Below are 26,706 nucleotides of genomic sequence, written 5' to 3'. Positions count from 1 at the left end.
CATATTTAATATTTATGATGACGAAAGCAAATATTGCCTGTTGGATTGAGTGACACAGAAAGGTCAAGCTCTGGGCTTGGCCAGAGAGGGCAGGAAGGAATGTTACTGGTGTGTGTGCGAGGGTGTAAATGTGTGTGTGTGATCCCCCGAGAGAGCCAATCCACATCATAGGAGCAGTACACACTGCCCTGTTTGCCTTGAAACACACATGCAAATATGACACGGGTCAGTAAACAATTTACTTGAATTTGCACATTATAGATTTGCAAGCTTAAAATTTCAACTTCTCTCCTAACAGGCCGTGTTGGTGAGAGCGCACATGTGGGTTTAAACGAAGGGGGAGCGTGTTAGCCTTTGGTTATATGGTTGTATTACGTGTTTACGTGTATTCGGATACACTGTGCTGTCTGTGTGAACGTGAGTCTACATCTTTGCATCTATGCTGTGCGAGTGCATGCGTTCCAATGAGGTGATCCATTAGGGAGGACAGTTTTACGAGCTGGTCTCTGATCTGGATCACCTCAGATGAGATCCTGTTTCCTTTGGAATGATCTCCCTCACAACTGATTCCGGCTCAAGGACTGCATGACTAAATAGTGCATATCTAATCTCTTTTGAACTGCAGCCTCATAGAAACGGCCTCAAATTCGAATATCAAGTTTGCCAACAAGCTCTACTTTCCGATTAAGTTGCACGTATATTTTGTAAATTTATAGCACCTTGCTTTGGAGCAGATTTGCAAGTTGAGCAAGCTGGCATGTAATAAAGACTTCAAGGGGCACTTCTAAATGTATCCGCTCAATTTCTTCTCTTCTAAATATTAACAGACGCACACCCATTCATTTTAGGCGTGCAATGGATGGATGTTAACTCAGCACACACCAAGTTTGTTGACAACTATCGAGAAACCTCACGTTGACCTCGAAGACCAAGAGGGATTGAGGAAGCCAAATCAGCAGATCCCTTATACACACAGATCACCTCTTCACCTCCTTACCCCTATCTCCTCACATTTTTGCCTTTTATCCTTTCTTTCATATGTGCTTTCTTTCTTTTTGCCCTTCCTTCTTTCGCCTCTGATAAGTTATTGTTCAAATTTGTGGAATGTACACAGACCAGTGGTCTCAATGAAGTTTTGGTTTTTGAAAGGCACTCGGCTCTCTTTTTTTTTTCCGCTCTTTCGGATATGAGTAAAGGAAGAAAGGGCCTTCATGGTAGGAGTGATAAGAGTCATTTACTGACAAAGAGACAAGAAGAAGAAGAAAGAAAGAGAGAAAATCTTGAGACAATATTTGACAGTGATTCACCCACAGTTTACACCACCAAGGAGAGATATGGACTTAGTGACCTAGTCAAGGGGAAAGCAGGTGTGAGGGCTCACCAAATTCTGTGTGTTTGAGAGTGTTCATGTGCGTGCCAGAAAGAGATAAAGAGGACAGAGGATATTTTTTTTTCCTGCCTCGTAGCCTGTACCTGATAATTCCAACACACTTACCTCACTTGCGTGCAATTACATCTCAGATATAACAAGTCTTATGTGATAATAGCGGAAGAAAAGCAGCCACTTCTGCAGCCACTGTGACAACCCAGGGGACCAATAGCAAAGAGTAATGGAGACAGAGACAGCAAATGACTGAGCCGTGCTTGGACTCAAAGGACTCATCATATTAAAGCCCTTCATATTGGTAAAGATGGATGGACAGATGAACAAGTGGATGGATAAATGGGTGGATGGACTGATTGATGGATAGTTGCACTGGGTAATTCCAAAAAGGAGGAAGGCATAAAGCAACAGAGGAGCATGACTGTGCACGACATGCAAAAGAACAAGAACAACTATTGATGGGGTAAGAAGTGAAAAAGAATGGACATTACATATTTGATTAACAGACACAAGAGAGATTATATAACTTATAAAGGTATGTTTTTTCAGGTTTTGTCTCAGTAACGCGTTGCACAAACAAACAGATAAAAATCAGAAGAAGAAAAAACCCAGACTGACTCCACCTTCAGTACAGGAACAGAAGAAGCCTATTCCAAAGTACATGAAAAAAGGACACCAATCCTCATGTTCTTCACAGGACGACAGCTGAAAAAATATGGAGCTGTGGATATGTTGAGTGGGTTTTTTGAAAAAAAATAAAACTATTTTAGTCAACTTGTGTTTATTAGTAAAATAAAATAGCTGTTTTTGAAGGTCAATGGCATGCTCATAGTAGTGGGGTGTACCATGGTGGCCATAGTCTGGCAGCTGGCAGCACTCCCTCTCTTCTTTTGTCCACTCGAGCCATTTGATGCCATTGAAACAGGGCAAAGGCAAAGAGTTTGAGAGAGCAATAGCAAAGTGTTAGTGTTAAGGTGTAGGGCAGCGTGATGCAATGTGAGACAGAAGCTAAACGAGCTCTCTTCGGTTTGTATGTGGACTCCACTTCCTAAACTCTCACCCAGTTATTAACTTATCTTACACCCTCCTCTTCATTATCATCATCATCATCATCCATTGATCCTTCAGGTCACTTCTTTTATTTTAAAAGAAAGCTTAGGAGGAGAGGGAGGGGGTAGTGGGGCGGGGGACTAAATCACGTTTTTAATGCTTTAAAAGTTCCACACCTGCGAGTGCAAAGACAGTTTGAAACCTTATCTCCTGCGCTTTGTGTATCTCCCTTTTCTTTGGTGCGGGATATGAACAAATTGTGCATTGTGTTTAGGCAGGGGCCAGAAGGATTTCGAAGGAAGGAAGCCAGCGAGTCCAGGCTCTGCACAGCAGTAGCCTGAGACGGGAGCTCAGGAGTGATTCCATGTGTAAGATTCCTTCCTTCTCACGGACAGTGCTAATGAAGTGTGTGCACCCTTTGTTAGGCGGGCTTAGCATTATGGCAAGCATTTACTGCACAGACTCTAGGCTAGAAAGATATTATTTTTTTAAAAAGAACAAAAAGAACATAAAACATGGAAGGGATGAATCTCAGCTAAGGCCATGAAATAAATTTTGAAGTATGTTTTTTTTCTGTAATTTTTCAAAGTTTGATACATTTCCTATATATAAAAGTATGCAAGTGGGAGTACATCACCATAAAGTTATCAGAGTCTTTATCAGAGTCCATATCCACTGTCATGCTCTCTTGTCTCTGCTCTGCTGAATGCAGATGAGGGAGGAAATTAGCCAGTGTGGGAATATCAGAAGAGACAGATACCCATGTCACCATGTAGCCTAATAGAAAGACTCCTGTTTTCAATTATAGCCAACTGTAATGATGATGCGATGTGAGCAGCAAGACAATAGTACAACTGCTGCTCTACAAAGTCGCTGTCTAGTGCCTGAGAGGGAGTGTGGGGAGGGAGACGGGAGAACAGAGGGGAGGGGGTGTTGAGCTAAAGAGTTGAGGAGGAGGCAGAATGATGGGAAGGGATGCATTGGAGGAGCAAAGTAGTAAAGTGCGAGGAATAAACCTTGTTTTTTAACATCTTTTTAAGGACATTCACACACTGTCATGTGAGAAGAAGGAGGGGGAGCAAACCTAAATCAAACATGCACAAAGATCTAAATAATGGCTTAAAATGTACTTTAGCAAGTAGTGTTGCTGTGTCTTGTCTGACAGAACACAGACAAATCACAAATGAGGCACTCCAGCTGTTGCTTTTTTGTTTCCTTTTCTCAAATCTACTGTGTTGACTTCTGTTATTACTGCTGCCAAAGTCTTCATTGCAGTTCTCCAAGGGACTGGAGAAGCTACCAAGTAGATTCAAACACAGCAAGCTTCCAGCTCTCTCGACCTATTTTACTCCCACTCCACACTCTATCTGTCTTGCTAACCCTAGCGTGACCCAAACATGCAGCCAGTGAGTTCGATGTGTTTTCTATGGACATACAGAGAAGGTATGGAGGCTCCAAACCAAACCTCAACCATGCCAGCCCTATGAGGGAAGGAGGGGCCCCTTTTTGAGGAAGTCATCACAGAGTCCAAATAACAGGGCCATCTCTGCCTGGGGCCCGCTGTCAGGCCAATGATCGATGGCCTCAGCCTCAGATGCCTGCCTTAACTGGCCAGTGGTGAACAAAGAGGGGCAAATATAGAGACAGAGAAGGGGTCATCCCTTCCACTGAGGGACTGACAGTCAGCCAGAGAGAAGGATGGAGGGAGGACAAGAATGAAGGAGGGAGGGAGGTAGTGTAAACCCCAGCATGTTGATTGCTAGTCTCCTCTTTGATTCAAAAAACAGACATGTCGTGCTGTTTTATTTCGTTTGTAACATGTCCAGAAATCTCCAGCACTGAGACAGCGCTACATTTTAGTGATTGCAGCTCCCACAGCTGTGGCCACAGGAATGTAGCCGGCGCTCCTCGCCTCCTTCCTTTCCTCTCCATCTTGCTGTCTATCTCTTATTAAAGTCATCTCTCGTTTCCTCACCTCTGTGCCTACCCTCATTCTCTCAGTCTTTCTGTCCTGAGGTGATGACTCTGGCTCTTGTGAAGTCTCTGATTAACACTGAGAGCCATTTTACCAAGAAGGCCTTCTTCCTCTTCACGTTCCTCTTCTCTCCTCTTTCCATTCTTCAACTTAGCTAGCATCTGTCTGAAGGGGGCAAAGCCCAGGCTAAGAGCACAACCCGAGCTATAAGCTTTGCCAATGGCCTGTTTTTGACAAACCAACTGCAGTGGCCAATGTCTCCCTTTAGCAAAGTCCCATCAGTAAATGAGAGGGGGGAAAAAAACGATTTTCAGCCAGTCTGCTGTCCCCTTCCAGTTGACAGTGGATAGCTTATTTTAAAGGGTTTTAACAATCGCTACTTTCCTTCAGCTGTGCCAAATGAGATTGACGAGACCCAAGCCCGACTCCAGATGTGCACAATGAGAAATAGGCAGTGTTATTGTGTCATCTGGCAATTTGGATTCTTTGAACAGTTTATGAACACGTCTCACAGGAAAGCCATGAAAATTGTCAATTAAATACAGTTTTGAGAGAATGAGGGGCATTGTTGGTAACAAGTGAGAGCTGAAGCCCTGCTTTTGAGTGAGAGGGAGGCCAGTATGAGAGCAGATGAGCTTTTCTGCATTTGCTATATATAAGTCAAATTAAGCTGAGTGAATGTATTTGACCTTTCACCCAGTGACTCTTTTCTATCACACTCTCCAACTTATTCCTCGTCTGGTTGTAGTATGCCTTTAACTACCCGTCTGTGGAACTGTTCCACATCTCCACCAACATAATTGAATGCAGTTTCACATATGCATTCCTGTTTGTTTCTCCCTGAGAATGAAGACTTAATTTTTCTCTTATTTGTGTCTTTGAGATTGTCACCTCTCAACTGTTCATGCATACAGCCCATTCTCCCTTGACTCTTCTTTAATACCCAGGCTGTTAATCCTCATACAGGTCAGAATAAGGAGCATGAAAAACTTGATTTTTCAGAGGTTTATGTACAAAAACCAACCTGTTATCACAAAACTACAGGCATATGTTAAAGGTGTAGAGGTCTAGCTTTAGGTTTAAGAAAAGGTCTTATTTTAACTTAAAATAGAGTATCCTAAGATTAACCCAACATCTTGAAAAAGAAATCCTATTAGGGTGCACTGTATTGAAATTCCTGATCAGGCATCCATATATGACACGTTGGTGATGGGTTGAGTTTTAATATTACCTCACACTGTGTGTCAAAGCACCACCACCACAACTTTCATCTAATTAGTCAAAATTATCATGTCAGGAGAGCAACAGAGAGCAAACTGATGAACTAAAAACACTGAATTTCTGTCAGTAAGTGCAGTTAATCTTAACTTAAGCCATTTTATTCTAGCAGAGGTGCATGTAAGAACATCAAGCTAAAGTCACACAGCGCTGCAGACTGGTCAGTAACCCCCTGGCAACCAGCAGTCGCTAGGGAAAATGTGCATTCACTAAATCCAAACCAACTTACCAATGAAAGTTTTAATTTCATACATCTGAATTTCAGACTGTAGCGGTTGCTGAAGGTCACAAGGACTTTTGCCTAAACCACACAGACAATTTCCAGCAGTTTGAATGTTTCTAAGGCGCACTGTGTGTTTCCTGCTGTGTGCTGTCTGTGAGAAAGAAAATCTACACATTATATCCGGATTCTCCCAGGATGGGATATAAAGGCCTCAGTGTAATAACATTAAAAATTCATCACTTTCATTCAAATGCACAATAAACTCAGTTTATGCTTTTATTGTTGAGTTTTGCTGTTTGGGATTACAAAGAATTAATTAATTAGAATTCATTGTTTAAAGAGGACGTTACCTTAAAAACTCATAAGGGAAAAAAAGTCACTCGTCGGTGTAAAGTACATAATGATAAATGAACCTGTCTCTAGTTTACTTTACAGGCCTTTAATCTGGTTTAGACACTCTGAATAAGCACCTTAAGGACTTCAACTTTAATTAATGATTCTCTGGAGAGGTGACCAGGGCAGCCAATAATTAAAGCTGTTTTTCCTCACCGTGTACCTCACAAAGATCCCAATCATTTATGTCCTCCTCCTCATGTTCTTGTAGCCCTTATTTCTTTGCGGGTAGCATTATCTTTGGTCATTGTATAACTTTGTTTAATAATGACGAACATACTGCACTGCAATACGTGTGGTATCTTCCTAACTAGTTCAACAAGTTGTAGTGTATCTTCTTTCTCTCAGACGTCCAGACAGAGATAATTAACAGGAAGGAAATGATTCAAGTCTGTGCAACAGTGAGGATGATGTCTAGAGGAAATGACCACCGATGACCAACAGGAGAAGAGAGATGACTGAGTTCGAAAGGTCCTGTGTACGTGTTTGTGAGGTTGATGCCTAAGCATGTCTGGCAAAATACAAGCTTTGCTCTTGACTTTATTCCATTCAGGTAAATGATATAATTTAATGAGCAGTGTGCACTGAAGCATGTGATGACCACGTCTGAATTCCATCATAGAAACATGATGCCTTCAAGAACCAACGGTGTAAAAACAGGATGTGTGGTGAAATCATAGACTATGCCTCTATGCTGAGTCCCACCCCACAACGGCAGTACATTTTTAAGAAAATACTCTTATCACCTGAATTTAGCACCCTTGGTTATTTAAAAGTGTAGACCAATCACACGGTACACTGTGAGAGTCAAAATGTTTGGTGAAAATGATTCCTGATGCCTGATCCATTGACATAACTACGTCGCATCTACATCTCGTGCATTCTTAACTGTGGAACCAAATGTACTTTCGGATCATTCGGTGTATCTAAGATATTATCTGATTTTCCTGAAAGAACTTGGAATCCAGTTTCAGGTCAAGGTACATGGTTGTTTAGCCCTTTATTGTTTTCTGTCTCTCTCCATTGCAACTGCTTACATTACATTCATCTGTGTAGCTACAAAGCTGCAGGTGGGCAGCATTAGAATGCTGAAGGAGGACTGCTGATCAGATTAGATTTTGCACTCGGTCGATGCATTCATCAGTTGGTGCGTGTTTGTGTGTGGCAGATCATTTGGTCCGCTGCTTTAAGACAAAGGGGGCCCTGGTCCAGTTTACTCCCATGGGTAGGGTACCTTTTACCTAAAGACAGAAAGACAGAAAGAGAAAATGACACCACGCAGCTTGTCGGGCTCTCCAACATTCACTCCTCCACACTACTTTATGGGAGGGTCAAGGTAGTTAACCAGTGGCAGGCGTTCAGATGGGTTCTGCTCTGACTTCAAACAGGGAACATTATGGGCGTGTGCGCTCACAGGATATTGCACTGTAAGGCCACTGAACACGGCTGGGTTTGAGAGAGGAGGCTTTGTATTGAGCCCATTAGAGTCCTAAACCGATACTAATGAAGCCGTTTCCTGTACAAACGGGGCGGCTCGAGGGAAACTGGTTCGAGTTTTTAATAAGACCTCTCCAATCCCAGTTAAGATGCTGAAATTTTTTATCTGGGTACTGAGTGGGTTAGTACTGGTTCCAAGCCGAACCTCCCTTTGGAAAAGTTAATTACACATGATTAATGGAGCGTTTTCCTTCCAATGATATCTGTGACAGCACAAAGCTGTCGTAAGGCTTGTCAGGCCCAATTCGAGCTGAATAAGTATTTATGTGATCGCATGTGATGGGCCTCCTCTCACCAGCACCAGCCCTCATCAATCAAGCCCTGCTGCTCGCAGTAGTGGGAAATTGGTCTATCAGCGCGGCTACCCCCTCCACCCCCGCTGCCACCACTGCCACCGCCACCTCCCTCCCTCCCCATTCAATCAGGCCTGAGGCTACAATGCTTCTTTAGCTCTTACTTCTGACCAACGCAGGGGTCACAGGGGGGAAAGTGGGAGCTAGAGCTGAGCCCATCCATTACAGCTCTTGTTTCTCTCGGTGGCAGCCGGACGACGGGATTCTATTAAGAGCTCCGTCTATTCAGCACTGAGATTACACCAGGGCCCTCTCTCCAAGCACACCTCACCACCAACCCCCGAGCCCTCACCAAAACCCTATACCCACCCTCGGGGCCTTATAGCCCTCCCCACCACCACCACTGCCACCAACCCACCTCAGCTCTGTCGTGCTTCCCCTCCCCAGTTCCACCCCCCTTCTACACTTCCCCCTGCTAGTGTTTTTTCTTTCTTTTTTTCTCTTTTTTTTTAAACAACCACAATGACAATAATCACAGAGAGAAAGATAGAAAAGAGAAAGAGACAGAAAGACAGGAGGAAAAGCTTGGGGTAGAATCAGAGCAGACACCCTAACATGAACCTGCTCCTGCTTGGGATGTGGACAAACACACCGTCTGCCTGTCTGAACAGGATTTGGCCTAGGAGCCGCACACACTTAAAGGGAATGTACACACACACATCCAGAAGGCATAAGCATACCCTCCATCTCAAACAGACACAGAGCTTCAGCACCTGGCTTGAAGATCGGGACAATCTTCCCTTCAGTATAAACACACTTAGATGGGTAACATCACAAACGCAACTCTGCTGCAGTTACGTCGTAAACACCCACCAGCACCAGATCAAACTGCCACTCCTAAAATGTTTAAGAAGCTCGTTTATCTCCCGCTGGCCTGAAGAGACTCTTCATTTACTTAATATGTGTTAGCTCTTGAGAGAGAGAAAGAGGGGGGAGTGCTGCTGGGGTCGCGCCCCGGCTTGGATGGATGGGGGTCTTCCTGTCAAGGAGAAGGAGAGAGACAGCGCTCCTGTCAAACAAACAGAAATTTAATACGTTGCTTTCTATCAGGATGTCCACAGTGTGTACATACTCTCTTGGGCTTGATTATGAATAACCCCTTCTATCTTATAAACAAGTGGAGTGAAGACATTCATCAGGGATAGAGAGGTAAGGGTGTGAAGGTGGAATGTTCCCTCCTCCTACGAGAGCCAACTGCTGTATTTCTGCAATGAAGGGGATGATAGAGCGCAAAGTACATCAGAGAGGAGACAAAAAAAAAAGCTGAAAAAAGAATGGATGTAGAAAGATCTAGGACAGAAGAAGCAAAGGATTATCATTAAAAAAGCGAAAGGAAAGAACAGACAAGAGGAGGAAATGTTTTTTGTGTGCATGGAGAGGGCGTGTGCTAAGTGCGGTTTCACTGCATGGTTTGGAGTTTGGCAGCTCACATAGGGGTTAACAGGATCGGAATGCTTCTTCAGTGGCAGCGTAATCAGCACCAACTTCCTCTAATTCAGAAACCCTAGGCCTCGCTCTCCGCCTCTTTTGTTTCAGCCGGTGCTGTGCTGACAGCGTGGAGGAAGCAGCCGTCTGACAGTCAGGGGAGATGTTGAATGTGCATAAACATGGTTTCCAGGGAAGCAGAAAGAGAGAGTTAAACTGACAAACTTCTGGGTGATTATTGTGTCTGTGTGTTGATGGCCGCTCGAGCCGTCTGTGCACCTAGATATACGTGGACTTGTCAGTATGTTTTGGCGGTGTTTTGCCCACATTGCCGGCCTCTCCCAGGGGGGAAAAAAAAAGAAAAAGAAAAAGCAAGACGTGAGTGAAGGAGGCCGTGTGAGGGATACTCTGCACACTAGCTGCCAGGCCAGTCATCTCCAGCTGCCAGCCGGAGACTTTTGTCTTTGTTAAATGTTCTGTGACAATGAGATTTTCCAAAGTGCCACCAAGATAAAGAAGTGGATCGAGAAGGGTGGAGGTGGGAGGAATGGGTGGTTTGGGGGGTGGGGGCTCTGATAAGAGCTGAGATGGTCTGGTCATAGTCCAGCAGCCCTTCATCACTGCTGCAGCCCCAGATATATCTCCTCTGTGTCTCCGAAGCACTCACATACACACCTTCATCATTATGTCTCTCTCACGCCTTCACAAACTAATACACATACCCAACAAATGCACCCAATTTCAACACACACACGAATACACCTCTATTCCATCACTACAGCTCTAGATCCTCAATCGATCCTCACAGCCCCTCGGCCCCTGCCAGACACCTGCAGGTGATTGATCCCCAAATCAGTCCCTCACAACCCCAGTGCCATAAAAACCATAACAACCCATCATAAAAGCTGATTTATCTTCACCTAGTGCCGGGCCTCACAGTTAGAATATTAACCCAAAAGTGTATGACACCGGGATGATTGGTTTGGAATTGAATGAACTTGGGGAGTATCGACGAGCTTGTCTGATGGGTCATATCAAGTCTGACTACTGAAATGTGCCAAGTGAGATTGCAATCTCTCAAGCCCAGGCCTTCTAGAGACTTATACACAAACAGGAGGAGTTTTGTTGGACTCTTTGCATTTATTCATGTAAGTCTGGCTCTGTGTCTGGATGACTTTCGATAAAATCACAGATGTATTCAAATGTATTAAAGCAGACTGATTAATTATGCTCCTGTTCACGTTTATCATGAAGCAATGTGTCAGTATAAACTAGAGCTCATATGATTTTACAGCATTTTGAAATTTTAAGTATATTATATATGAGCATGGTGGCTCAGGGGTTTGCACTATTAGACCCTGCAGTCAAACCCCAGTAGGTCCCTTCGGTGCAGATGTTCTCCCCTTGCTTGGCTTCTGGAGCTGGGTTTTTTTTTCTTCTCATCCCAGGGCCCACACATAAAAACAAAAAAGATTCTTAAACTTTAAAGGTTCACTTCTTAAATAAAGGTTTAACACCGATAGGTCAACTACATCACTTTCCTCCAGCCTTGTAGATATTTTATCGTAAAAGCGAGCGACAGAAAGGTTGCATACAATATGAACGACGCGTCACTGAGTCTGCTCGACAAGACAATCGTTTTTTTTCCTCCGTTGTTTTTGTTTTTGACTTTTTCTGTGTTGTTTCCGTGTGTGTCCGTCCATGTGTGTGTTCCTGCAGAAAATTGTGCCCAAGCCACATTTTAATGAAAGCTCTGGATCAGAGCGGTGCCAGAAGCATGGTGTTCTGGCAGCAGCATCAGCATGTGCCCTGTACTCCGCAGTGCAACAAGCTCCTGGGTTAAATATAATCCCAGTCTAACTCAGGGGCCTCTTTGATGCTACTGAAAGCCAGTGAAGCCTTTAATGGGAGCCACTCTGTGTTCCTGTGTTATGTGTGAGCCGCTCAGCTTTCCTTCATTTTAAGGTTGTTGCAACTGATTTGTTGTTTTCCGAGCTAATTCTGACTTTAATCATGTCCACGTACGCTGTACTGGGTAGCAGATTCCTATGCCTGCATGTGCGTGTGGTCCAGGTATTCCTGTTGGGAGGGGGTCTAAATGTGTTTAGAAAGCCACATTACTGGGACATGTCTTCCTTACAGGGACTAAGTTAACCTGAAAATATAAGTCTTTTGCTTTTTTTTAGATGAATAGAGGTTTTAAGGTTAGGTTAGAGTGAAGCAGCAGTTATATTAAAGGTTAGTGAAAATCTCCAGGAAATGTAAATCAGTGTAATATCCTCTTGAGTCACAACTATGTGGGTTTCTTTATATGTCATGATGAACAGACTGAACACACTTCCACAGTCTGCTTACACAAGAATACTTTCCTCCTTTCTCACTTTTCAGTTTTGACTACTTGCAAAGTTGAATATAAAAATAGCCATTATACACTCATGTTCCCCTCTTTTTTTTCTCTACGACACAACAAGCGCTTCCCCCCCCCCCCCCCCCCCCCCCCCCCTTCAGTTTGAGAAAAAAAACTTCCAATAAAAGCGAATACGCAGAAGAAACAGAGTGCCTGTGTTTGATCTGCTGCTGGGTTTTTTATTTAGATTTCTGAGAAGTATCAACCTATTTTCAGTTGTTTCCTGTTCAGAATCAAGTTAGCTGTTATCACAAGGCTGCCGGGATCATTTTCTTCGGTCGCAGCGAAAAGCTGTAACGTCCTTGTCTGATATCCACCAACATTAAAATATTAGCCTTCCAATTGGACACGGTGTGTCAAAGGCAGCTTGTCACAGTGTTACAGCTGAGTCCTGACTTTAAACGTGAGAAGAGAGCTCAATAAATGTAATGAATGTGTGACACTTGGACATCTGAAGTGCCGTGTTCAGTTCCATACCACTTTTACCTCTTGTACATAAAAAGCCTCTTTTAAAGATGATATCTATGAGCGTTTTAGAGCCAATTTGTTCTCCCTGCGGCAAAAGGCAACATGCTCTAATTACCTCCCCCCACCTTCTCCACTGAGGCTGGAGGTGGAGGTGGTGGGGAGGTGTTTAAGTTTCCAGTCTGTCCAATGCGTATGGGAGCTGTGTGCCCACTGAATTTATGTTTCACAAACCTGACCTTTGACACTTGTGCAGCTTTATCACACCCAATAGCCCAAATACAGTGTGTCCCTATATGCCGAGGCTCTGTGGAGGAAGTGTCTGTGATTACCACAATCTGTACTACTTTGTGTACATCACTGCCAGCCCTCAGCCCCGTCTCCACTTCTCTTCCGCCTGACAGACTCTCAAGTCACTTAGGCCGCCATTGCTTCCTTCAGACAACACCATCAGGTTGCCTAAACCCAGTTAGCTTTGCATCTTATCTAATCTCACATTCGCCCTCTCCTCAGATTGTCTGAAACAGTTTAGTCCCTTACTGTCCCTTGTAGCACTTCAGCTTCTGCAGCAGAGATTGCCTCTCAGTTTGTTTGTTTTTTTCACGTTTTGTGGTAATTCTGTTGTTTTTGCATTTTGGAAATGATTTTTCTTTCATTTAATGTTTCGACTGAGAAATCCGTGAGTAATCCCACTCAGGGCATCGTGTCACTGAGTGGGTCACTCAGGGCATGAGGCTTGGTGTTACTTCCCAGTTTTGACACTTTCAAACTTTAAAGTGTCGACTTCAAAACGATTAAAAAGTACACCTACCCACAAGGACACAAATGAAAGAATCCTCTACTCTTAAAAAAAGAGGAGAAAAAAGAGTGCGCCCTGGATTATGAGCTCAAAGGGAAGCAAAGACAGTGCCAAAGCGAAAAAGACCATGTGCTAATTCAGCAAACACACCGGGCTTGTTCCTCGCAGGCCGCAGAATTTGTCAAGAAATCATCCCTCGCTCTCTCTGCCGGAATGCCTGCCTGACCCCCGGCAAATGAAAATAATCCAAAGTAATTAGAAGTGAGCCGGTCTGGTCCTGAGAGCCCCCGGGCGGCCGGGTAAACATGGCGGAGGGTCCGGGAGGGGCCAGTAGAGAGAGATGGAGGTGGGGGTGTGGAGGAGGGAGGGTGCTGACCTTGTCCACATAAAGCAGTGATTTATGAAGTGCAGGGCACAGCAGCAGGGCTTCTGTCTTCTCCCGCAGAACCAAATTACTGAGGTGGAGATTAACACGCCGCTCACAACGGGCCTACTTCCAGGCCCAAGGAAAAAATTTTATTTACATTTTCTCCTTTCATTTCCTTCGCCGTGTTTTAATGCTAATTGGCACCGTGCACATCCTCTATTAATAAAGACTCTTGAAACTGCGCCACTCATTCTCCTGCGCGCACCTATTGCCTGATGAATGCGCTAATTAAAAGACAAAGCCGCAGAGTGTTGTGCCGCCTGGAGCCTGACGTCTCTTTGAGCCCCGGGTGACTTTTTTTAACCACTTGATTGAATCGCCCCACATTTAGGCAGAAATAAAAAGCGAGGGGAAAAGGTGGTTGTGTGTGTGTGTGTGTGGGGGGGGGGGGGGGGGTATATAAAGTCACGATGGAGACTTAATGCAGCTTTTCGCCGTGTCAATAGGAGGTCTCGTCATGAACAGTGGAACTATTTCATGTGGATTTGGCCGCGATATTTTCTTTCTCTCCCCTCTCTCTCGCTCTCTCCTGAAGGATGTGCTGGAATGCACCACACAGGCCTTCCCAGTGTTTCCATGTGGCCCCTCGGCTGCAGCGGGTATAGGCTCTCCAAGTTCGCTTGCTGCTGGAGTCAGTTTGCAACCCACACGGGAATCCCCCCCTCTTCTCCAGCATGTCCCATCTGACTTTGCAGAGCACCGAAACTTAAATCACTTTTCTTTTTTTTTTTCTAAATAGAAGAAAATGCTTAAAAGATATTTAATGGATTTTTTTTAAGAAGAAGAAGGAAGTGTGTTAGCTCATGAAGCCGAATCTCAGATAATATATGAAGCTGATTGATCTTATAAACAAATAAAAAGTGTCTACATGCATGTGTGAATTTGTCTTTGCGTGACCGAACTCCTAAAAACAAACAAGAAAGCCGCAAGCAAAAAAAGGGGCCTGTTTGAGCAATTTGAGACTCCTTTTCAAGAATTTCACAGCACTTTAAACATTATCCGGATGCTGTACGTTTTAATCCTCCCCAATCAAATAAGTATGAAACGCTGTGTTGCATGATATAGTCGGAACTAACATACCCTGAAGCCTGCGTGTGTTTGGTTTGTAATTTGTTGATAAACAGCTTTTCCACCTCGCCATCCCACCGTTTGTCACAATCATTATGACAAAGGCGTGGAAATAATTCTGATAAAACGGGTCTATTAAATCCGGGCACATCAGAACGGCGTTTACGGCAAACAAAATATAAATTAGAGCAACGACTCGCAAATCATTCTCGCGGTTTATTAAAGGAACAAGTGTTTTAAATTCACCCCCATCGGTCTGTTCAGCGCGGACTCGAGAGCTTTTTATGGCAGCTCGTTCAGGTGATTATATATTCAAGTCGTACACATCTTTCATGGCCCACCTAGCATCTACACGCCTTGTTGTGTAGATGTTTTGCGCACAAGATTGAAAGTCAACAAAAAAAAGTAGACTTATAGCAAAGTAGGCTCGTTGCTGGGCACTTTTTTATTATTATTTGTAATGGATTTTTTTTATTGTGTTATTATTTTGTCGCGTGACAGCTGGAGTCTGTTTTCCCTTTGCTAAAATATCCACACAAACTTAGATCGCTCGTGTGTGTAGAGATGACGCAGTGCAGCTGCTCAGCGCTGTCATAAATAGACATTCAAATCACCAAATTATACGTCACAAATGTGCAGGGTTTTATTCTGAATTTGTTTGTGTCGTGCGGGATTTTATTATGAAATGACAAAAGTCCGTGCTGGGTTTAGCTCACTTGACAGCAGCAACAAATCGAATCACCTAATTAGTTGGGGTTTTTTTTTAACTCTCAAGTCTCCACTCACACTTCTTTAGTGAGGTTCAGTTCAGCTGAGCACGCCATCTCCTGACTGGAAAAAGAATTGTAGCTTTTCCTTCACGTGCCCGTGCATGGAGATGGGGAGTGTTGGTAGGTGGGTCTGTGTGTGTGAGAGGGGGTTGGTGCGGGGGTCATACCACCGTTACCCCAATTTACCCCCGGTGATACCACAAACCCCGAGAGTTTATCCTCTTTTTCTCACATTTCCTCCTTTTCACAAAACCCCTCGCACTTCTCTCTCTATCAGGATCCTCGATCAGGACTCGGAGAGGCTGTGAAGCAATCACTTTCCCAGATTACTTGTATTTAATACACAATGCATCATAAAACAAATCCCTCATCCTGACAGGAAGAAAATAGAACAGCTCATTCGACTTGAGCTTTCCCAATTTATGGCTAAATTAAAAAGGGTTCCAACAATGGACAAGTCGAGGAGAGGCAGGAAATCAATGACCGGGCGGACCGGGGTCTCTCCTCGGTTCTCAAGGCGCGCGAGACGATGGGAATCGGTGGCCGGGTCCTGCCTTATTTACACATGATTTTTCCTGTCCTTCCTGCACATTTGCTCCGCGATTTCGCAAAACAATGGGTATTATCTGGGATGGAAGGTCAATGTCACAGTGTAAGGAGTTATCCATCATCATCTGCTCTCATCAGCCAAAGCCCCGCTCTCTCTGACTTTATAAGCTGCCTAATAAACTCCGCTCACTGACAACAAGGACGTTTCTGTGTTATTCTCTACCCTTGTCAGATTGTTCACGGTATCAGTTTCAGCTTTAAACTGAGAGATTAAAACACACACACACTCAAGAAATACAATGTCCAACATTTGGTCTCATCTTGATGGCAAAGCAGATGCACGAAGGCGCACGCGGAGCTAAAAGGTTCTTTTTTTTCTTTTCTTTTTTAACGCAGATTCAGAAATAACTAACCCAAGCTGATGTTGAAAAGTAAATGTGTTGTGTTGTATGTAGAGGTGAGCTTTGGAAAGCAGGTGAGTAGGCCAGGGTCGTAAGATGTGGCGCATGGGCATCAAATGGCCCGTATAGAGATTCCCAGATCTCAGTGTGTGAGAACAATTAGGCTGTTTATTATCATTACTACTATTATTACTAATATTATTATTATTATCACTCGTCCCCCCTGGCATACAGCTCAAGTCTGAATGATAAGATAGCTCAAATAAGAAACGTGTAACACACTGCAGCCCCTTTAAATTCAATTCTTAATAACGACAAAAAAATGTCGAGAGGTTTAAGAAAAGGTGGATAATAATTCACGACTTTGATGCGTATGTTCCTTCATTAAATTGTGCAGACTATGTGTGTGTGTGTGTGTGTGTGTGTGTGTGTGTGTGTGTAGTTCATCCCTTTATAAGCCCCCATCCCGACCTCTCCCTGACCCCGCTCACCCTTTCCAACCCCGGGCCTCTGTCACTTTAAAATTTACTGCGGAGAGTAGTCTCTGCTTTCCGGGGACATACATGTGTAAAGACAGTCTCCCTGCTTGGAGTCCCCTCTCCTTTTTTCTTTTTTTATAATAAGGATGGATCATCCTTTATTTTTTCTTTTCTCTCTTTTTTTTTTTTTTTTTTTTTTTTTTTTTGAATGAGAAACATCACACACAAGTATCCGCGAGGCGCAAAGTAGGGAGGCGATGCCTGAAATCTCCCCTCCACCCCCCACCCCGAATATCTCCGCTATCACACAGACGACACATCCCGACTGGCTGAAGAGGAGGAGGAGGAGGTGGTGGAGGGGGGGAGGAAGAGAAAAATGAAAAGTTGAATGGCTACTAGAAGACACCTGGTTGCGTCAGGACAGGAGGGGTGACAAGAGAGGAGCGGACGAGCCTTTCGAAGCGCACCGCTGCGAGAGAAAAAAAAGTTAGGATCAAGTTGATGCACCGGAGGGGATTTCAGTTCCGACGTCTGCGGGACAGCGAGGGGAGAAGCGCGGAGTCGGCGCTGTCTGTGAGACAGTGTAGTGAGAAGGGATTTACCTTTACCGAGCGAGCCGTGTGTGAGAGACAGCACACAGACACACACACAGACAGCGAGACAAGTCGACTCGTCCCGCGGATTGGAGACCTGAAGAGACCGAAAAACAACCGCACAGCGATCTTTTTTTTTCTTTTAATGTGTCAAAAAATCTGGAGAAGTCGTCATTAGCAAAAAAAATATTTTTCTACTTTTATTTTTAATTCCCAGGGCGATGTTTTTGTATTTTTATTTTTTTTTACGGTGTCACTTTTTACTCAGTTAACCACCGCTGTTATTATCCCAAGAGGCTCAAAGTGTGGCACGCCAGTTTAAAAAAAAACGAGTCACCACGGTAAGAACACGCAGACTTTTATAAATAAAAACTGCTTCACTGAGGTTTTATTTTTATTTTTTTACTTTCTTTTTTCTTACACGCAGAGAAAGAAAAAGCACATCTAGGAGTTTATTCGCTCATCCATCTTGCTGAACTAAGTTTGACGTTTAAATTATTAGTTAAAAGACTGCGGTGTAGTTTACAGAATACACGACTAGGTGCTCTCTTAGCGCGGACAAAGGGCTTTATGTAACCTAAATATTTATTCAGCAGCAGGTTACACAAAGACATAAAGACAGATTTGTGACCCTGAGAGAGAGATTCCGTTTTGCATCCCAACAATCGGCTTGTCTTCATAATTCTTATCACTCGCGGTTTCCTGCAGTTGATTTGTTCCCCAGTAAAGTTTACAGCCGCGCCATGAAAAATGTCAGAGCGCTCGCGATTCGTTCGAGTGGAAATGCTGCGCGAATATTTTGTAAACGATAAAAGTCCACCGATGATATGATTTGCATGATAATTCACTTCTATTGTGTTTGTTGCTCTTCTGTTGATTTCGCCAATGAGAGGAACAAAGCTGTCCCCCTGGTTTATTATTGTCACAGCCATTGTGTGTGTAGTTTATTATCTTTTACTGTTCTTGTTGCAGTTAAAATGAGTAACGTTTGGTTCATTTATTCGTTGCAACTACATTTAAAGAAACGAATTTAAACGTCAGCTAGAATCAGGTTAAATGCAAATAGATTTTTTTTAGGGATGTATTTCATTTTGTGGCAGATTTTTACATTTCTTTTTTTTTCTTCCTTTCTGTAACAAAATAATAAAGGAGCGATCGGTCCAAAGTGAAACTGAAAGAAACCTTTGCTAATATGAAATGAATGCATATAATAATTCATGTTTTTATTTGTTACTGAACCTACTATTTGGCTTTTTTGTCTTCCTTATGTACTGACTTATTGACGTCACTTAGCATCTTAAGAATATTTATGAATATGATTTCCATTTTTATTACTTAAATGGTAATGACATCATTCTTCAACAGGCCTCTGAAGCTTTAAAAAGGTCTCAGATATATAATGAAATTACTTTGGTACTGAATGCTTTTTTCTCTTTCTTTTCATTTATATACAATGTTCACTGTCTTATATTCAAAACAATACAAATAATAATAATATTAAAAGTGTGTGTGTGTGTGTGTGTGTGTGTGTGTGTGTCAGAGAGAGAGAGAGAGAGAGAGAGACCTGCTCCTAACATTTGAGTTCTTTTCTCTGTGGGAGGTATGTGGTTAGTCAGTGTTTGGACACAGTAACCTGGACTGATACTGATCAAAGTCTGATCTCTTGCTCTCTCTCTGTCTTTCATTCCTTGCAGATCTTGGATGGGTCAGGCCATGTAAAATTCTGCGTGGATGCCAGCAAACCAGATATCGGGAGCTGGCTGAAGCACATCCAGTTTGCCCCTGCAGCCAAGCAGCACAACCTGACAGCGTGCCAGATAGATGATCAGGTACGAGGAGACGGGTCACTCGCAGCCCACCTGGCAAAACAACCTCAACAAAGTGCGAGATAAATAGGATGTGAAGGAAAGAGAGAGGGAGAAAACATCTGCATGACTCGATTTTGAACTCCCAAATGCTGATGTGTCTTTTAAATGTCTGGCAGGATGAATCAAGCATTTAAAATGCACTCAGCCTTTTTCTAAAGCCAGAAGGCTTCCCTGTATTTTCCGACGGCTGTCTCGTCTGCGTGCTGCTGTGTTAAAAGGTGTTATTGTGATCTAAGTCAGATAGCCCCGAGAGCCGCTGGCCCACCCTGCCTTTAGTTTACTCACACACGCACAGGTCTTATGTGACGTTGCACCATAGAGACTCCTCGCTATCTGCGTGTGTTTTCCTTCTGTAATTGTGCACTGGCTTCTGCCGTGCGAGGACCACAGGGCCGGATCAGAGGCGGCCCGCCAAGATGATAGTTCCACACACTTCCTAGTCACGCTTGCGATATAAACTCCTAGATATGCCAGGAATGTCACCATCCTTTTGCTGCTCACCTGGCTGTGCAGAGGTGCGTGCTGTATACATGGGGGCCTGTTCAGCTCAGCAAAGCCATGGCTGGGGCTCCTCCCACACAGAAACACACACACACATACACACATTGGGACAGGAACACAAGAGGCTAAACTTTATTTGACGCGTGTGCGCAGCATACCATCGCATGACCCGAATAAAAACCATAATCTAGCTGGCGTGTTTGTCATCACTTCTCACTGGTGGTCCATTTAAATTTTCTGCTTAACGTCGCCCATTGAAATTTCTGCAGAATCTCCATTATAGTGCTTGGTAACATGCTCTAAATACAGCACTCGCAATTAGTGGTAATTAGATGCAGAAATTTCTCACAGTGGAAAAGATGCACCGAGTTTGCCTTTTCCCTGAAAAAAAAAGAAAAAAAAGGTGATCGACATCTTCCAAGAAAGATCTGGCCTGTTCTTCTGTCAGACATGTATGTTTTTGTTCTGTTCTCTTCCTCACAAGGACGAGAGAAAGGTGTATCACTTCTCTTAGAGGGATAGAAGGAGAAGGCTTCCAGAAGTACTTAGCCACTCTTTTTTAAAAAGACACAGAGAGACAAACAAGCAGAGGAGAGCTTTCCTGAGCTGCCCTCTGCACGAGGTGTGACTCGCTGTCAACACTGTGGTTCTGCTTGGGTGGCTGTGTAAGGCACCGACAGGTCACGGACATGGCTATGATGAGGTGATTGTTAAGTATTACACACTGTCACAACACAGCACAATGTGCTGTCTTTAAGCCTTCCGGCCAACATCGGTGTTTTTGAAAACACAGTGTAGCGTCTCACAATGCCTGTCTGTATCTGTAAAATGAATAGACTGAATAGGGTGGTCAAAGCTGCTGTCAGTTTTTGGTACTGACTGTGTGCGAGTGTGTGTGTCTGTGTGTGTGCTGGTGCTCATGAGGGCTTTTTTTGTGTCCCTGTGTGCACAGACGTTTATGTTCATTGACTTGCTGTGAGTGTGTCAAGTGTTTTATTGTGTCTCTGAAGTGTGTGCCCACACCTGTAAGTGCCTGTGTTTCCTACATGTATGCATGTACGATAGTGTGTTTTTTGTGTGTGTGTGTTTTGTGTGTGTGTACCCACACGCACACTCTGCAAGGACTGTGAATTGTTCACTGCGGTTCAGATGACTCCCCGCGCTCCTCATTCTGAGCTGGAAACGCTAAAACACACAGTACCTGATTCCAACAGGTTTTTACTGCCACAGAGAAGTGCTGACTCCAAACGCAGCCTGAAACCACACATTACACAGTCGCCACATAACGTGTAGCATCACCAGATTTCCACAGAAGAGCCTGACTAAGCTGCCCCGGGCTCATACATTTCTTGTTCTGTAAAGTCGTCCTTCAAAACCAAGTTTAAACAAATCGTCCCTTGCCATGCGCTCAACAGAGATGATTTGTTGTACGGCCTGATTTTAAGGCAGTGTCATACAGCGACAGCAATTTCCAGGCGTGTTGGTCGTTATTTGGGCCTGGTTCTTTTCAAGCCTCAATTTAGCCCTGCCAGCGTGAGTAAAACTGGCCTCCGTCTTCTTATTTCTGACCCAGTTCTGGTTATCATAAAACTTTATGAGCAATCTCAGGAGAACGTGGGAGCGAGAGAGGAATGAATGAGGGAGCAGAGAGAGAGAACAACGTCTGTTTATTTCTTACTAGAGGAACTGTTCGCAAGTCCACTTCCCCTTTCTCTTCTCTTTTTCTCTCTCAATTCATTTGTTACTCATCTGCCATCCTCCATCAGGATAAACGTCTTTATTTTTACCCCTTTGCATGGAAAACTTGAGCGGACTGTGCAGGAAGTAATAGAGGACCTGCAAAGGAATACATTGAATATTTTTAAGTTTAAAGATATTGCGCACTGTGTGTTCAGCTGTTGAAATATAAAAAGCTAAAGTTGTTCTTTAATAATAATATTAGCTGGACTTTGAGCATTCTAAAAGAAATGAACAAGGACAGCCTTTATTTGGGTGACCTTTCTGCTTTACTACTTTATATATTTGACACGTCAGAGTGGAAAGCAACAGGAAAGAGCGGAGAGGGAAGGCGATGGCAGGTGTCACAGTCTGTGAGTCACACTGAAATCTGTAATTAATCCAGCATGCTTCAGCTCACAGGTTTGAATTTATTTAGAAATAAGAAGAGCTGTATTAAGAGAGCCAAGTATGCAAGTATGCATGCAGGTTCTCATTTTATTCTAAATGAATGTGAAACTCTTTAAAGTTGGCCGGTTATATAGTTTTTTGATGTTTGAAAATTCCTACCCCAGTGCGCAAGACATCCTCGCTCGCACGCTAACGCACACGCAGAGACGATGCAGCCTTAGCGCCGCTTCCACAGATCCATCCACGACCAGCACGTTTTGTTGTTAATATAATCAGGGGAATTAGCGCTTACAAACCCTCCGCTGTGCTCCTGACTCTACTGAGTCAATTGAAGGGAAAATTGATTAAAAGTGTAATTAACATCATCCAACGAGGCCCGAAGAGCCTTTTATAAGACAGTGCAGAGGGATATGAGCGTTAATCTCATTCGCTCTATTGATTCTCACTCAGTATTGAGTGGGATGGAGTGGCTTTGGGGCATATTAGCAAAACACTGACGGCCATTCACTATGTAAATACACTGGAGGTGATTGCAGCTCAGTGAGATAAAGGTATTGGACCACATTCAGCTAAAAAGAAGAGATCAGATCGTGCAATTCCACACGATTTAATGCTTCATATGACAACTTTAGAAGATTTACAGCCTTTTTTTAATTCACAGATGTAACTTTTTTTTACCTGACATTGATGCTATGCCACTAAAGAGGTACCAAAACAATTTTTGCTTTTGCTTTGCTTCCTTTGCATGTAAGGAAGCCAGCATGTTCATCCAAATTGCTGGAAGCAGCTGCACATTGTGTGCTCATACTCTTTATTGCTATCTAAGTCACGAAATGGTTTCATTTAGAAGCCAAGCGATGGTAACTGCCAAACATACTGTACATGTAGCATGACCCCGCTGGAGAGGCCACAACACATGTGGACATGTTGCTGTTATGCAACTGCTGACTAAGCACAATGTTGTGGTCGATCTTCTATATTGTAATTATCCTTTGCACTTTTTTTCCCCTTCTTTGCTTAAAAATAAACAGCGTTGGGGAAATGTTTGAACCGAATGCTCGTATCCGATGTTGCTTCTTTAATTTAGTGTGGCCCCGTGTTAAAGTAGCCTGAGACTTTAAGGGATTTTTTTGTTTTTGTACTAAAACAAACAGCCGGACTGAGAGTTTACTGGGACGGGACAGCGTAGGTTAACATACCTGTTGAATGCGGTCTGTGTGCAAGAGGGCGAGAGGAATCCGCCAACAGGGTGTGGACACAGAAAATGTGACTGTGTTTACTCTGCTAATGACTAATGGTGTCAAGGTAATAACTTATCCAATTATAGCCTCTGATCCTCGTGTGGTTTTAACCTTTGACAGGGAGAGTGTATGACAGAGAGAGGAAGATAAGCAGTGACCTAATAAACTAACGCATACAGACAAAAAAGGCAACATATCCTTTAAAAAAAAAACATGCGGAGCTCTTTGTATTGATATAAAATAAAATGTTTAAGAGAAGATCGGGGTGTTTTTGGATAAAACATGAACTAGAATCTCAACACTTTTTATGGTTTTCGGTGTGAACTCAAACACCCTGACTATCTTATCTCTAGCATTATCTTAAGCCACTGTTTGACTGCTGGAAAAAGAAATGTTTGTGTGTGTGCATGTGTGTGGCCATGACATGCTAAGGATGACCCCAAGAGTCAAAGACGGTGTGTCCTGTTTGGGACACACAGTGACTCGCTGCCTCTTTGTTTACGTGTGTGTGTTTTCACTGTTTATCTGTGGCGACCCTCAGGGAAGGGGTGGAGCCGCTGGGGAGAAATCCCCCTCCTGTTCGTAATCACCCTCTTGAGTGTGCTTACGCTGCTCCAAGAATACACGTTCTTGTGTAAAGAGTACAGAGTGGGTCTAATCGAGAGAGGTCAGAGGTCAGATTCAGAGCCAGGAGTGCTTCTTGCTGACAGAGACTTCGGTATGGCTGTTGTCTGCTGTTTGCTGCCGTTCTTTGTGGACTTTTTTTTTGTGTATTTTTTATGAACAAATGTGAAGAAATTCAACAGTGTCCGTTAATTTTTATGTTCTAAGGCTATCGTCCAGGGATGTCAAACTAATTTAACATCGTCAGCCTTAAGTTAGCCAGACCAGCGAAACACCCCTCTCTGTCAGTGTAAATACATTTAGCTGAATGCATAATCCCTGACATGTCTCAATATAAGAAAAAGAAGTGGGATTCTAAAGAACATCTCAGTTTTCGACATGATAAAGGTATAAAAAACATTCCATAGCAGATATAGTCGATACTGGGAAAACCAGGAACTTCTCTCTTGTCTTTCAATTATTTATCTATAACCTATTTATTTGCTGTAGTATGAATGGCAACCGAGGAGGTCTTTATCAATAGAATCAGAGCTGTAAATCAATTGAAAATACAATTAAAAGTTCAAATTCTGTGCCCTCCTTCACATTTTCCAAAGCTTTCCAATTGGAGTGATTCTGGCTCTTGGGCCTTATGTTTGGCACTTTAAACGGCGCTCTGGTGACTTTCCAAAGAGCCTTCCTGCTCAGTCTCAGTATCAGTCTCTCAGAGCGGAACCCCTACAGTCCCTCGAGTCTGTTTGCGCCGATGTCTGATTGTTTCTGAATCACAATATTTTTGTGCCCTTTGAGGCCCTTTGAGAGCCCCTTTGTCTGTGCGCCCATGTGCGATCTACAAAAAAACGATCCAGATTCATGCACATGCATCTCTGGTACAGAGGGCAGAGTAGGGTATGACAGAGATTATAGTTTTGGGACCCTCACAGTTCACTTCTCTTTATTCATACTAGATCTGCTTCCTTCAACATAGCAGGAAAAACATTCCCCAACTTTTAACTTTAACTACTGGCCTTCCTTGTTAAATGAAGGCAAATCAAAAAAAATTCTCAAATACTAAAAAATAAATAAATAAATCATAAAAATGGATTCCATTTGGTGGTTATTATGTAATATGTCTCCCCTGGTCTGGATAACTGTAATGACTCCGGTTCAGCCCTGTAATGGGAGTCAGACTTCCAGGCCCTGTTGCCCTCCCACTGATTTTCTTGGCAGGTCATATTCATTTAATGCCTGAATTTAAGTCATACTTTAATGCTACCACAGAACTACATGAGTTACGATGCATCAATCACTCCTAGGTTATTGACACACAAGAGCTCTGCCTTGGTCCGGCCGACTTACTTAAGCTCCCTGTACTCCAGCGACTCAGTAGTGTCACATTTAGTATTATATCAGTTGCCAGAAGTAAGAACAATGACACAAATAATTATAGTCTGAAGCATACCTCATGATCTTTATTGTGACCGAGATGTTTATCTTAACTCTCTCAGGAGCCACGGCGGCTCTTGTGTTCCCCCAGTCAGGAATTCCCTTCATAAGCGGCGTATCGTGACCTGCGCCTTCCCAGAAGCAACTCTCTCCACCCCCCTGTCGCATTTCTAATAAATTCCTCTATCATCATTGTCATGTTGACACAGCAAAGGAAGGTAATATGTTAAACGTCCAAAGCGTGCCAAATATAACTCCATGTGTGATTGTTTCACAAAGAAAGCCTATTGTGTGTCCAGGGGAAGCACCACAGTCCCAGGGACTCTCATCTGATTCTTAAATATGACTTGCCCCACTCAAAGTGCACGGTCCCATATTTAGCCGTAGCAAAACTATTTATGTACAAATGCTGTACACGTAAGCCAGTATAGGTGCATTAAATAACACAAACTGATCACACAGCTGGAAGTTTCTCCTATTGGGAAAATGGTCAATCAACACAATGCTGATTTTATAATAGTTCGTTATGCTGGCTGTTTGTTTAATTAGCTTTCTCTCCACATAGTCGTTCCCACTTCCTGCCCACTACAAGCATTACTGTGTAGAGTATTTACAGACGAGTATATTTATTCAGCAGTTGTTTGTGTTTTCTTTTTGTATTCATGAAGATGGATGCCTTACAGGATGAGTAATTACAACTTAATGACCGTGTGTATTTTCATGTATACGTCTCTTCTGCGTGTGCGGTGGTGCTATGACAATCATGTGTGTATGCTCATGCCTGTACAGTACAGCTACCTCACGTGACCTCTGCAACGCTTGCCTCGTGCTGTTATCGGCAACCTAGAAGAGACAAGTTAACACAAAGTGACTGACGCAACATTTTTACTATAAAACAAAGGACTGAAGCAAATTCTTTGATACGTATCTGCGGGGCTCTTTTGATTCAAGGGTTGATTTGAAAACTTCTGCTTAAGTCATAAAAATATTTTGTGTCTTACAGATATTCTACAAAGTCACCAGAGAGATTTTTCCTGGCCAGGAGCTGCTACTTTTCATGAAGGCTGAAGAGTATTCATGTGATACGATGGCTCCTGATATTCATGGTCGGCACCTCACGCATGCACAGACACAAATATTTTGGTTTTTTTCTCTCTCTGCTGTAAACATATCTCACAAATGTTTTTTTTTCTATGTTAATTCCCCCCCTCCCGCCCCGACACCTTGCACTACGCAGAGGAGAGGCAGTACCGCTGTGAGGATTGTGACCAGCACTTTGAGTCCCGAAACCAGCTGCTGGACCACCAGAAGAAGCCGTGTGGGATGCCCCCCTCCTCCTTCCTGAACCCAGGTTTGAATTTTCATTATTATTACTTTTTTTCTA

General features: G+C 43.3%; 1 protein-coding gene across 2 annotated transcripts in view; it reads left to right on the top strand.

Moving 5' to 3' along the window:
• The window catches only part of mecom (MDS1 and EVI1 complex locus), a 124,952-nt gene that overhangs the window by 81,299 nt on the left and 16,947 nt on the right, over positions 1-26,706 (top strand). Inside the window, exons 1-4 of one of the 2 annotated variants that reach the window (XM_085370501.1) lie at positions 17,818-17,877; positions 19,231-19,365; positions 26,326-26,428; positions 26,560-26,673. In XM_085370501.1, coding sequence (XP_085226627.1) covers positions 26,380-26,428; positions 26,560-26,673 — 163 coding nt within the window. In that variant the 5' untranslated portion in view covers positions 17,818-17,877; positions 19,231-19,365; positions 26,326-26,379. Of the gene's footprint in view, positions 1-17,817; positions 17,878-19,230; positions 19,366-26,325; positions 26,429-26,559; positions 26,674-26,706 lie in introns of those variants that run through there. The other variant, XM_085370500.1, reaches the window with a different exon arrangement.

This window comes from Diplotaxodon limnothrissa, linkage group LG14, assembly GCF_057381915.1.
Source record: "Diplotaxodon limnothrissa isolate DT_005_m linkage group LG14, D_limnothrissa_male_GT1.1, whole genome shotgun sequence".
Taxonomy (NCBI): domain Eukaryota; kingdom Metazoa; phylum Chordata; class Actinopteri; order Cichliformes; family Cichlidae; genus Diplotaxodon; species Diplotaxodon limnothrissa.
Note: the sequence above shows the minus strand (reverse complement) of the source record. Positions and strands in the feature narration are given on the sequence as shown.